The sequence below is a fragment of the Lagopus muta genome, chromosome Z, assembly GCF_023343835.1.
Source record: "Lagopus muta isolate bLagMut1 chromosome Z, bLagMut1 primary, whole genome shotgun sequence".
Classification (NCBI taxonomy): domain Eukaryota; kingdom Metazoa; phylum Chordata; class Aves; order Galliformes; family Phasianidae; genus Lagopus; species Lagopus muta.
The window spans coordinates 62,807,540-62,820,250 of record NC_064472.1 but is presented as its reverse complement, the minus strand read 5'-3'; the positions used below and the strand labels follow the sequence as shown (position 1 = coordinate 62,820,250).

The 12,711-nt window shown below is 36.9% G+C and overlaps 1 protein-coding gene across 2 annotated transcripts in view; it reads left to right on the top strand.

Moving 5' to 3' along the window:
- Positions 1–12,711, top strand: part of ATG10 (autophagy related 10) — an 82,215-nt gene that overhangs the window by 59,954 nt on the left and 9,550 nt on the right. For both annotated transcript variants that reach the window (XM_048932268.1, XM_048932269.1), the window contains exon 5: positions 1,482–1,579. In XM_048932268.1, the coding sequence (XP_048788225.1) occupies positions 1,482–1,579 (98 nt within the window). The remainder of the gene's footprint in view (positions 1–1,481; positions 1,580–12,711) is intronic.

Here is a 12,711-nt window from a genome sequence, read left to right as displayed (position 1 = left end):
ATGCTGCAATCCCTTCATAATAGCCAGTGACATTTTTTATTGTGATCTCACTTAGGTAATGTAAAGGTTTTAGTTTAAATTTATTCATATTTTGTCTGAAATGAAAATAATACTGTACTGAAATGGAACATGTACTGCTTTTCATACATGAAGTAAAAGCAAAACTGGTGATTTCTAACTATAACATGCTTAATACTTGTTATGTACTCTATCATTTCTATCAATGTAAAATTTAGTTGAGCAGTTTAAGTTAGAGATAGTTAAAGTTAGAATAATACATTCCATGTGTATAATCTGAATTTGCTCAAGGGATGTTCCAACAGTTCACAAATACAAAGGTGTACAGAGCAAAATCGAGAGGAGCAGATGAAATTTTTTATTGAAATGTGTGTTATTTTACATTTTGCACTGGGACTTGTTCTGGACTGCCTTAGCAGGCAATCAGAAAACTGAAAATGGCATTTTCAATACAAAATCCATGGCATTTTGTATTACCTATACACTGATGATCTGAGTGTAAATATTTCCTTCTAAACTTGACTTACATGCTAATACCAAATTTCTTAGTAGGTGTTAGATTGCCTCCAGAGCAACTTTGATATCTGCCATCATAGGCTCTAGGACATGAAGATCTAGCTGGTCTCACCTTCCTGAGGATAGCTTAGTGTATCTACCGAATATTCTGTTGCCTTCACAGATGCTTCATTTGCTACATATCTTAATGCTCCTGCTCTGTCATGCTTATGTAAGGGCAAAACTTGGAGCTGCGTTGTAAAATGTGTGCAGAGACTGAAACAGTGGCAGTAGGCAGCTGTTGTTAACTTACACCTAAACGTGGTATTCAGATGTTAATTTGGTGCATAAATCTTGTTCACTTTATAGATGTGAAAGTGTCAGTAGAATAAAACTAGTTATCACACAATAACAGTCTCTGACACTTAATAAATGCTAAGATGTAGCTACTTATTGAAAATATATCCAAATTTCCTGCTGCTGTTTGTCAAAAACAAATATTCAGGAAAAAAACTGACATGCTTATTTTCAAAATGGTTGACACTAATATCTTGGCATAATCCTAACTAAAAGCCTGCAGCAACAATGCAGTCATCTAGGTTACTGAAGGGCAGTGTTCTTCAATCTCTTTTACCCAAGTGTTTTTTTACATAATTAGTTTAACTTTACAACTTGCAACCTGGAAAGTAAGTTGTTGCTCTCAGGTGACAGAGACTAAAGATGATCAGAGTGTTTATGTCAGTTTTGAGAATTCAGGATAGTTTTATACACACATCCAGTTAGGATTTGAACTGTGCTGTACCGGAGTTATGAGGCCAGAAGTGTCTCAATCACATTTTGATGTGATTGTTTCCCTCTCCCTCCAGAGAATCAGTATTTTTGTATTTACTTTTGCTGCTCTCTACTAAAGATACTGCCTACTTAAGTGTGTTAACTGTGGGTGCTTTTTCCCCTTCTCACTACCACAGATGGAAGACCTTTAACTCTGGATGAAATTTGGAAAAGTGTTCATGTGTGCTACCAGGCTCGTCTGCAGGAAGGGCCATGGGACACTATTACACAGCAGGTGAGAAGTCACTAGTCCTTTACACAGTTGATGAATGCAATATATGCCCAAATCCTCTCTGATCTTATTTCTCTCCTGTATGCAAATAAAAGTTTTACTGAGGTGCTGTTTGAGCCACTTAGCCAACTACAGTTTCAGACCTGGATTTTGAAGAATTTACCACTTAAAACTGAATGCGACATTATCTCTCAATTAAAATAATATTCCAAAGCCAATCTTGAAATTTTGAATCTTGAAAATCTTGGTGATTTGAGTAATCATGGATTTGGGTACATAAGAAAGTAGTCTTGTTTACCTAAGTTTTGTCTAGTAATGCAACATTTCCCAGATTGCCTGCTAATCAAATTACTAAAAAGACTGTATAATTTTTCATTTTAAATAAATTTCCAATTGCTAGGATTGAAGGAGAGAAAATTTCTCTCTCAGTCAAATAATATGTTATTCCTGACAACTGTGCTTAAGAGTCAGTGCTTAATGAATACTGTTTTACAAGAGGAAACAGATTAGTGAACTCTGCTATCACTGCCTTGTTTTAGAGCTATTCAAATCACTTTTATTTGAAGTGGTCTTGAAGTCACTAGACTATTTCAGCGATTTATACCATGTTTCTGGGGTTGCATGGTGGCTGTCTTGAAAACAGTCTCACTTGTGCATAGGAAAAGTGACATGGCTCAGAGCTGAGCTGATTGCTCCAGGCCTGCAGTTCAAATTTGGACAAAGAGTGGAGACTCTCCAAGTGTGAAGTCTTTATCATCAGATGAACATACTGATGCCTCTATTCTTCTACTGCTTCAGTCACTGGCTTCTTGATCTTAGCTGTTTCCGGGTACACAGGTTTCTTAATACAGCAGCTGGCACAACAGGAATGTAGCCTCAACTGAGGTCTACAGGTGTTCCCATAATTCAACTAATACAACTTAATTACTGTTTGTAAATAGTACTCAATCATGGGAACACAGGCAACATTCATGTTTTTTCAGCCACAGACTATTATTTGTATTATAATAGCTCCCTGGGAATCTCACAGACATTGGTTAATCCAATGTTCACTGTGCATTTCTGAATTCTAATTGTGAGTTTGCAGATTCTCTCATAATAGATGCTTTTAAATAAAGTGTTAATTACCCAGCTTGTCTACTGCAGAATGAAGATGAGAAAATTAGATTTTATGCTAGCAGGTAGCTGTCTATCTGTAGGAGAAAGTTTTATAGTTCAGATTGTAAAGTTTTGTGATTCATAGCTGAAGTTAAAGATTTATAGCTAAGTGATCACTGTTTCTGCATAGAGAGGCAGAGGATTCAATTAACTTTGCCTTCATTGAATGTATATTCTTGCATTCCTGGTAGATAGAGACCTATAGTCAGATGATAGAAATCTTTTGGTGTTAAAATCTTTAGTATTTCCCAGCTGAGCTGTTCTGGCTTGTGGATAGTTTATACATGTGAAAATGTATAGATGTGTTTGCTGTGTGCACGTTGGAGGTGTTTTTTGCCTTCTAATACACCCTTCCAGATTCCTCTATGGCCTAAAGCCACATTCACATTCAATAGATAGCACAGTTTCTTTCTTTCTATTTGATGCAAAGCACTGCAAGAACCTACAACCCTGTATAGATAATAAATCATAATGCAGTGCTACTGAGAATAAAGTATAAAGAATATGTTTGAAATATATAAAATCAAAGTAATGGAAGCCAAAGGAAAACCAGAAAACTTTCACCCCAAATTTACTCTTAATGAACAGTAAAGTAAAACCGTCCTACATCTTATAGCTGGAGATGTGTATGAGGCTTACACATGCACTTGTTTTACGGATGGTAAAATGTACGGCGTGCTGAGCCTCTTGACTTGGTGGTATTTTCCCAGGGGCAGTTCAGCCTATATGAATCCAGTGACAAACAGAAATTATGATATGAGAAAGAACATTTCCAAGAAATTATTAGTTATATAGCAAAATACTTTGGAACATAACACATCAAGGTGTTACTCCATTAAATAATGTCCATTAAGCAATGTCCATTAAATAAGGACATTGCAGACCAAGTTAAGCTGTTTCTTCTAGAATAATACAGACTGAGCCTCAAGCATGATATTGAAACTGCTGGCAGGTAGAAGCTGGAGATGGTAAGATCCTTCAGCTGTTCTAATAAATATGCAATTTAGAATTACTTTTTTTTCCCCTACGTCTTCTGCACACGTCTTCTCCATGAAGCCTATGTACCTGTGGCTTAAGACCATTGAATTTCACTGTCCTGAGTGAGGTAAGCCTGCTTCACATCAGTATTGAACAGGGTCCATAGGCACCAACTGCATTCCTGCATTGAAAATGTGCTTTTCTACATGTCTATGAGAGAGCCCCTGGGAAAGTGGCTTTAAGAGGTCTGTAGTTTTAATTTTAGATGTAAGCAGGAAGGCACCAGGCAGTGAGGGTACATTCACTTGTGGTCATTCATTCCAGTGACCAGAATATAAAGGGAATGCATGTTTTTTGGTACGTCTCTCACAAATTTGGAGGGGAGGGAAAGCACTGGCACAATTAGCTGTGCCAACACTATTGTATTACAAGAGCCAGCAACTGCTGGTATAACACCTACCCTTGTAAATTGAGAGATACGTATGCCAGATCATGTATAAGACAGCAGTGAAAATAAGAGAATTCTCACAGAAATTATAAAACATAATACATGCATACTGTAAGTAATAGCCAGGAAGGCTCAGATCAAAACAAGTTAGGTCTGCAAGAAAAAGCGTGTTTTTTGCCCTCAAGTGGGTCAGGGTTCTGAACTGAAAGATAGAGTTTCTCTTCTCTTCTGCATTTCTGCTGACCCATTTTGTTATGTGGGTTAGGCTTTGCCTGCAGGGACACAGATCATGTAATACAAGTCACTGGGCAAACTCACCAAAACAAGCTTGAACTCTCAGTACACATGAACAGCAGAGAAAGGACATTTAGGATTTTGCTCCAGAACAGACAAAAAATTTTAAGTTCTACAAGCAATTCACCATTGGGAAAAAAATGAACAAAAATATCATTGGATAATTATTTAACTTTTAACCCTTGACTTAAATGCTTGGTAGGCTGGGGAGGAGGGAGTCACACTGCCACATATAAGTCACAGATCCACAGGTGTCAACTGAGCATTTGTAACTTATATTCTGTGTCTTTTATGAAATTTTCATACTCTTCCCTTTATGTCTGAGACCAGAAGTGGAACAGTACCTAAGCACTGAAGAGTTTAGGTGTGTGGGAAATACATTGCCAATGTAGTTAAAAACAGATTTTAGGTAAAATTTGAACTTTTTTTTGTTACCTTTGATTATCATGGGAAAGTCACATTCATTTTTAGAGAACGTGCCTTCAGATGTTTTTACTGACTAGATGATTTTTATTGCAGAAAGCAGAAATCATCTAGTTACCTTGTCATAAATAAATTAGTATGATAAGGTTGCATAGTATTTTATAATGATAATTGATAAATGGTGATGATTTAATTGCACTTCCTCTAGTAATAATCTTAAAATGCTCAAATGAAGTTCCTATGATTGGCTTTCTTGTGAGTTAAATCTCCCTGGAGTCTTCAGTCATCCCTTTTCTACATCCGGAGATAACTTGCTTTAGCTGTTTTAAATAATACAAATCAATTATAACACACAGCTGTTTAACAAAACTTCTAAATGTTGCTACAGGTCTCTGTGGGTATTTCCTGATGGTTTATAATGACATCAATTTAGCACACCTGGTAAGATCTGTGTGAGCTGGAAGTAGCTTAATTCTGCAATAACAGGAAAATTAAGGAGTATTTATGGATTACTGTTGCATTTTAGAACCCTTGCCAACTGTGATTTTAGCTTCTTTTTATGAAGAATCAGAAATGGAATTGCAGACATTGCATGTCTGTGTCCTGAATAGTTTTCTTGTAACTTGGTGAGTGCTTTTGAGGATATACTGTATTAGTTATTACTCCCTACGTATTTCAAAAGAATGGCTCTGTGCCTTTTTGAATTAATGGATGCTAGAAATGGGTTTTTCTGAAGAAGCTGCTTTCTGAGTGTCTGGTGTAACTTTTCCTGAAATGCAAACAGAATAGCTTTCCTCAACTGTCCTGCAGTTGATTTATTCTGTTGTATGGGAATTAGGATGAAATCCCAGCCCTGCATTGCCCTTGTCAATATCCTAGGGGAACTTCTGGATTCCTGAGGCTTCTAGCCCTGTTTTTTTCCTTTGGTTGCATGGCATTTCAAAAGTAATTATTAAGCTGGCTATATATTGGCCTTTAGAATGAATAAGAGATGTAAATGTTCAGGAGAGTGGATTGGAGAGAAACAGAAATATCACAAGAGAAGTTGAAAACAGGATGAATGTGAAAATAACTCTGAAGGTCCTGAAGAGATTACAATTCACAGTAGAGAACAAAACAAGAAACGTTCTGCAAAGCTTTGAGCAACTGGATCCAGCTGAAAGAAATTTAAGGTAAATGGTAATAGTAGTCTATACAAAGGAATGAAGAGACGAGTCACCATGGTAATGGATGCCATCAAGATGTGTTTCTCTCACATATGCTCTGATATTTAGCAGAGAAATCCAGTATCATTTTAGGTAGGTACATAGTGGCATTGCATATAAAAGCTCCAACCTAATTGTCCTCCTTTATGTAAGCCAATGTCAGATCCGCCGTATGAAAATCCAGGTACGATGTACCAGAGGCGTCCTGTTGGCAGAAGCCCAAAAGTGACATGGTGCAATGCTAAATGATGAGACAATCCAATAAGTATAGGAGAAAGTATCAAGACCAATCAGTGGAGAGCAAAGAACAGAAAAGAAGCAAGGTGGGAGAAACCTTACTGTTTAAGTGAACAGGTTTTGCCATGGGTATGGTATAGTTTATCAACCCGGAATTCATAGTACACAGATAACTAAACTTAAGTTCATTTAAAAAGGCTGCATTTTATCTTTGGTCATTTTGGAAGTCTCCCCTCATGTGAGTGACATGCAGCAATTAAAAGTGACTGCATAGTTACAGCCACCCCATAAGTACTGGTGAATGTCAAATTTTGTCTTCTATTTTTACACACCTGCTTTTCTAACTTACAGCCTGGTGATGCATACAATTACCTATTAAAAGTGAACTATAAAGACCTATTTATTTTCCAGACACCTTCTAGAAGTTGTTATGAAGTATTGGAATATTTATTGGATTGGGCAGTAGACAAAGGCAGGATTCGTTTCCATCTTGTCTTTGTCCTGACAGGTGTTTATAAAACTGTGTCCAGAATAGAGAACTTTAGTAGTGGAAAGTGAAATGTTCTCACCTCAAAGTACCATGTAGGTTGGTAGTGAATGGCTCTCCTAGGAAAAGCAAGCAGAAAAGAAAGCTGAATCTAGGTCTCTTGCATCTCAAATGAGTTCTCTAATTGCTTATAGAATCAAGTGGGATAAAACAACCATCTCTTCTTCCTATTTGATATGTTCTATGGGAGACCAGGTTTGGTAGGCTTGCTATATGAAGGCTGTGGGATACTCTCATTGCAGACATGCTAGGAGTCAAAGATGTTGATCTTATTCACAAATTATAGTTGTTTATGCACATAGTGAGAAGCAGAAAACTGCTTTTTTTTTCTTCTTTTCTTTTTTTTCAGGGGGGACAGACGTGGTAGTCTGAAAAACAGATATTCCTAAGCTTAGAAAGAAGCTGAGTGAGAATTTCAGAGGATGTTGGATATATACCCCTGAAGATGTGTGCCCAAGTCCATTTTTTTGTTTTTCTCACTTGTGCCAGTCTTTGATATTTTTTCGTTTGTTTCTGTTTTGAAGCAAACAAGATAATTTTAAAAGCTAGTGAATGAATCTGATTGCAGTCAGGAACAAGCATCACTGAAAGTTTTGTTACAAAAACAAAACTGTGAGTGTTATGTTGTCATAAACCACAACCTTCCTCTGAGAAACGCGTAATCACAACCAAGTGTATGAGCTAAGGCTTAATCAATGCATAGGGATGATAGAATGTAAAATAAAACATCCAAGGATAGAAATCGAATTGCATTATAGTAGGAGGTTCAGCAGTTGAAAAACTGCCCAATAAAACAAGAATGAAAGCTTGGTGGTTGAAGGTCTTGTAGAAACAGCCTAAAAAACTAAACTGTGACTCAGGGCTCTGAAGGATTATGGAAGTTACAGACTGTGTGCTTCCTCCCTCCTTCTCCGTACCAGTTTTTACTAAAAGCAGCTCAGACCCAGTGTATCTATTATCAAAATGTGAATTCAAAATCTGTGTGCATATCCCTAAGCATGCGAGCAGACAACTTTCATGTATGGTATCATGATTTGGTGTTTTGCTTGTGTTAGTGCCTTGCAGATGCCCCAGAAATAAATACATTGACAGCATTTGGGTACTGACTGTAAATGCAGTAACTGGTGAGATCAGATGCAGGCCTGAATTTCAGGACTATAGCAACTCACATTTCCTGTCAGCCTGAAATTCTGATCCCAATTGGGTTCAAAAACTTAGATTCTTAAGAAGTTTCCAGTGTTAGAACAGATTAATGTAACGGTCTAACTTATCGTAGAATCATTAAGGTTCAAAAAGACCGTAAGATCTTCCAGTCCAACCATCCAGCTGTCACCACAATGCCTACTAAACAAGGTCCATAAATGCCACTTCTACTCTTTTCTTAAACACCTCTAGGGACAGTGCTTCCATCAACTCCGTGGGCAGCTTGTCACAGTGCGTCACCTCTCTTTCTGAGGATAACTTTTTCCTAATATCCAGCCTGATCCTCCCCTGGTGAAAGCTGAGGCCATTCCTGTCACTGTCAGCCTGAAGAAGAGGCCAATCCCCACCTTGCCACAACTTCCCTTCAGGCAGTTGTAGAGGGTGACATGGTCTCTCCTGAGCTTCCTCTTCTCTAGACTTAACAATCCCAGTTCCCTCAGCCTCTCCTTATAAGACTTGTACTCCAGACCCCTCGCAGCTTCAAGGCTCTATTTCATGCATACATCTTCCTTAAAAGGTTATTTCTCCTTTGGTATGTTCCTGCTGTTCTGTAACCAATAAATTCCTAAGAAAGAAAGATCATTGTTGTCTATGCGGTAGCCTGTTAAAAGATCTTATACAATGTTTAAAGTCTTAGCTTAAAAGCTCACCTTGTATAACCCATAAATAGAAACCAACACCAGTTGAGAAAGGCTGGTGGTGATTCTACTGTTTTCCTTTTGTTTGTGCATCTTCAGTTTCAGACTATTCAGCTCTTTTTTGATTCTTCACTTACAATGACCAAAGGTGTTGGTATTTACTAATAACACCTCTACAACAAAAAGGGATTTTAGCAGCTCTGTCCCACAAATTTACTGGTATTAAGTTTCAGAATCATAAGTAAAAAGGAATTTTCTTACTTCTGACTTTTTTTCCCATATTTATTTGTCAATTTCATCTGAATCATCTGTTTTTCTTCTGTCATTTGGTACTTAGCAGGTAGTTGTAATATCATCTCTCTTTCATGTCCATTCTGTCATATAAAAAGTAGCTTTCCAAACGTAAACTTCCAAGAACAGCAGAGAACTGCAGTATTTTTCCAGTGTCTGTGCTTTTTCAATATGTAGTTAAGTATCTGAAAGACATATTCTTTATAGTACTTCAATAATCCTGTCCATTACATCACTTAATTTATAGCAGTGTTAACAGAAAAATCAATAAACATTATTTCTAAAATGTCAGGGATGTTAATGGTGTGATTTAGAAAAGGAAAAAGATTCAAAACTCTGAGCAGAGCACATTGATATAGTGTGGTAGAGGCACATCTTGCTGAAACTGTGGTAGGGAGGATTTAAATCATTATGGCTCAGTCATCTTGAAAAATGTGTGTAGGTAGCTATTCTTAGACATACAAATCTTTCTTGCCATATTGTGGGATTTTGCTAAGTGGGGGAGGCTGTATAAAGTATATCTTAACAGAAGGTTGCTAAGATTGCTCTTAAATCATTTTGAGTCATATCAACAGTTGCTATGGATCCCCTGCTAATATTTTTGGAAAATTATTAGTTTTCCCTGAGGAAAGGGAATATTACCAGCATGGACTGGAAGGTTGTTTCAAAGGGAAAAAATCTAAGAATGGAGAAGTGGGGTGAATACTTGTTTAAAACTAAGAGTTTCTGTGATGCATTGAACTTCTGTGGCTGGAAACAAGGAACAGTATTGTACAATCTAGAAAGTAGGTTTTGTTTAAAAATTAAGCGTTAATTAATAATGTATAGTCACAATGAGTCAAGTTTCTTCCAGTAAGACTTTATGGGCATAAACCTAGTCTGACTAATTTCATAGGAGGAAAAGAACAAATGGTAGACTAGTACTAAATGGTGTAACATAAACAAAGAGGCTTAGCTGATAATGTTCGTATAGAAATAAAAAGTGGTAGGAGGATCCTTGCCAATTGCCAGTATACTGTTCAGGATAGCCTTTCAAGCCCTAGCATTCAGGCCTAGTGCTTGAATTGATCAGTTATTCTGAAGTAGAGGTTTAATAATATTTCAGCACTGATTCATAATTAATTGAATGAATTACAGTGTAATAGTATTGATCCTCATCGTTCTTCTTCTGTAGAAAAAATGAGTCAATGCTACATGTCCCATTTGCTGTTTCTCCGGTAAGAGGAATTCCACAGATATCTTCTGGTAGAGATTTTTTGAAAGAGATGAAATGACATATTTTCTACCTGGTCTGACATTATTCATTGTCAGCTGAGGTTGTCTTTCCCTTGCAGCAGACCTGTATGGATCCAGCAGTTTATTACTGGAGCGAAGCTGGGTAATGAATGTTCCCCTCTTATTGAATGTTTTTATGAAAAATTATAAAACACACGGTAACACTAATTGCACAGTATGAGAGAAGTGGTTATCACATATGTCATATTCAATTAAACTACATGTGAAAGACAGCTGACACAATCATAAAACTGTTGTAAACTTTGCAAGAATATCCATTTTTGTTTCTATAGCATGGGCTTTTGGTCAAGCCCCTCTGCAGATTTTTATTTTTTTAAAATTAGTATTAATAAAGCTCCTAAATTGCCATTTCAAATGGAATTTACGCATTTATGCCTAAGCACCTGTGCTCTCAAGTTTTGGAAGCAGCTGCTATCAGCACTTCAAAAGCATTTAGAGAAATTAATGGAACCACTTGTCCACAAATGGCTATAAAGTTACTCAAACACACTAATAGAACAAATATGCTGGAGCTGTACAAGGGGGATGAACCTCAGAAAAGGGGCAAACTTGTGTTTTTCTAAAATGGTCTTTCCAATTGTAGCTGGAAGACACAAGATATGTTGCTGGATGGATTTAGTACAATCCAGTAAAGTGCTTCTTGCATTCTTATAGCAGTCTGAGCTTCAAGAAACATAATGAAATCATCAGAGAAGATGGATGTCCTGGATGGATGGATATCAGAGTCAGATAGTTAATGAAACTGCATGGAGACTCCAAAGCTCACAAAGCCATGTGATGTCTCTTAAAGTTGAAAATTGACTGGAGCCCTACTATGGCTCCCCTTTTTGTGTATTGCATTCTGGCTGCATTGCAGCATAATTCAAGAATAAGCGGATATACCACTTAAAATGTCCTTGCAGAATGGGAGCTTTTGCTCCTGAAGACTAGGTGAGCTCACACTTGCATAAGATTTTGGACCTCAGGAGAGAGTCTGGTGATTCACTTTTGCTGTTACAGACACTGATGTGTTCAAAGTCTGTTTTAAATAGGTTCTGGATGCTGGATCAGATCAATCCATTTAATCAGTCAACAAAGCATTTAGTTGCTGAGTAAGTACTCAGCAACTCAGCAACTAAAGTACTGAGAAGCTTCTTCACCATTGCTGGAGACAATTTCATTTCCTTTGTGCATTTCCTGCTGTCCACTTTTTTTGTGCCAGCATTTCCTTTTCTCTTGGATATTAATCCCAGTTTAAACTTCTGCCTCTGCTAGATTGAATATGAAGATCCTTGACTACCTTCAGCAAACTGTGACAGGTCAGGCTTGTAGTTCATACACTGTTTGTAGCCTACTGTGGAATCTGTCATGAGTAAAATTGTTGTGATCATTGACAGTGTTACAGTGTCTGTGCAAGAATATAACATGTACAGTTTCAGTAGTCCAACAGATGGTATTTCAAGTAGCAGGCAATACAAGGTCCTTTAAGTGAAGGAGAAGAAAGCGGTCATCTGGCATTATTGGAAGAGATGAGAAACAAAGAAAATCTTCTGTTGGCCCAAACTCAGAAGGAGAGATCACTCACACTTTTATGGACCCTTTATTGCCTATATTTATTTATTTAAATAAATGTTAACTATTTATTTATAGTTAAATTAGCATCCTGCTGCTTTGCTGCAGCAGAATTTTGCTTTTCATTTATTACCATGTGGTAACTGTAACTGTTTGACTGTGCTATAGCTATCAGTCAAACTACCTTACTGATAAACGATAAAGAGGAGATGGAAATATTTGCCATCACATTTGCTAGTTGCAGTATTTCAAGCTCAAAATTCCAATGAAACCTCTCTTTCCAACATCTTTTTGTCTAGGAACTCCTGGAACTATAAAGTGAGCCTTTTAGGGGTGCATTTGTCAAATGCTATTACAGATTATGATTTTTTCAATGGACCATTTTTTTTAATCAGGGTGGGAAATCTGTCCCCAGTATCATTTCCATACTTCCACAGCTTGCTGGATCTTTCAGCTTTGCGCCTTAGTTGAATCTCTTAACTTAAGAACAGATTTTAAATAGTAATTAATTAAGTCTATATGCTACATAACTAAAATTGTGACAACTGAATTAATCTCATTTTGGCAAGCATGGAAGAAGAATCATCTGTTTATTTTCTTGGAAAAATGGCTGAGATGTCATTTCTTGACAATACAATTATGGACCTGCCAATTTTTAGCTATAGAGTTTTCTTAAAGAATCCTAAATGCAAGTTACATGCTTCTGAGAAGTTTAGGCTTTGAAAACATAATTTTGTCTGAGCGTCATCTGGTGCTTTGATTCCAATTCTTCTTAAATTTAATAATCAGAGCCTCATTTTACAGATGTAAGTGTTAGCAGTGTTGTCTATTTTTAATGTATGTTATGCTTGTCTTAGGTATACTTT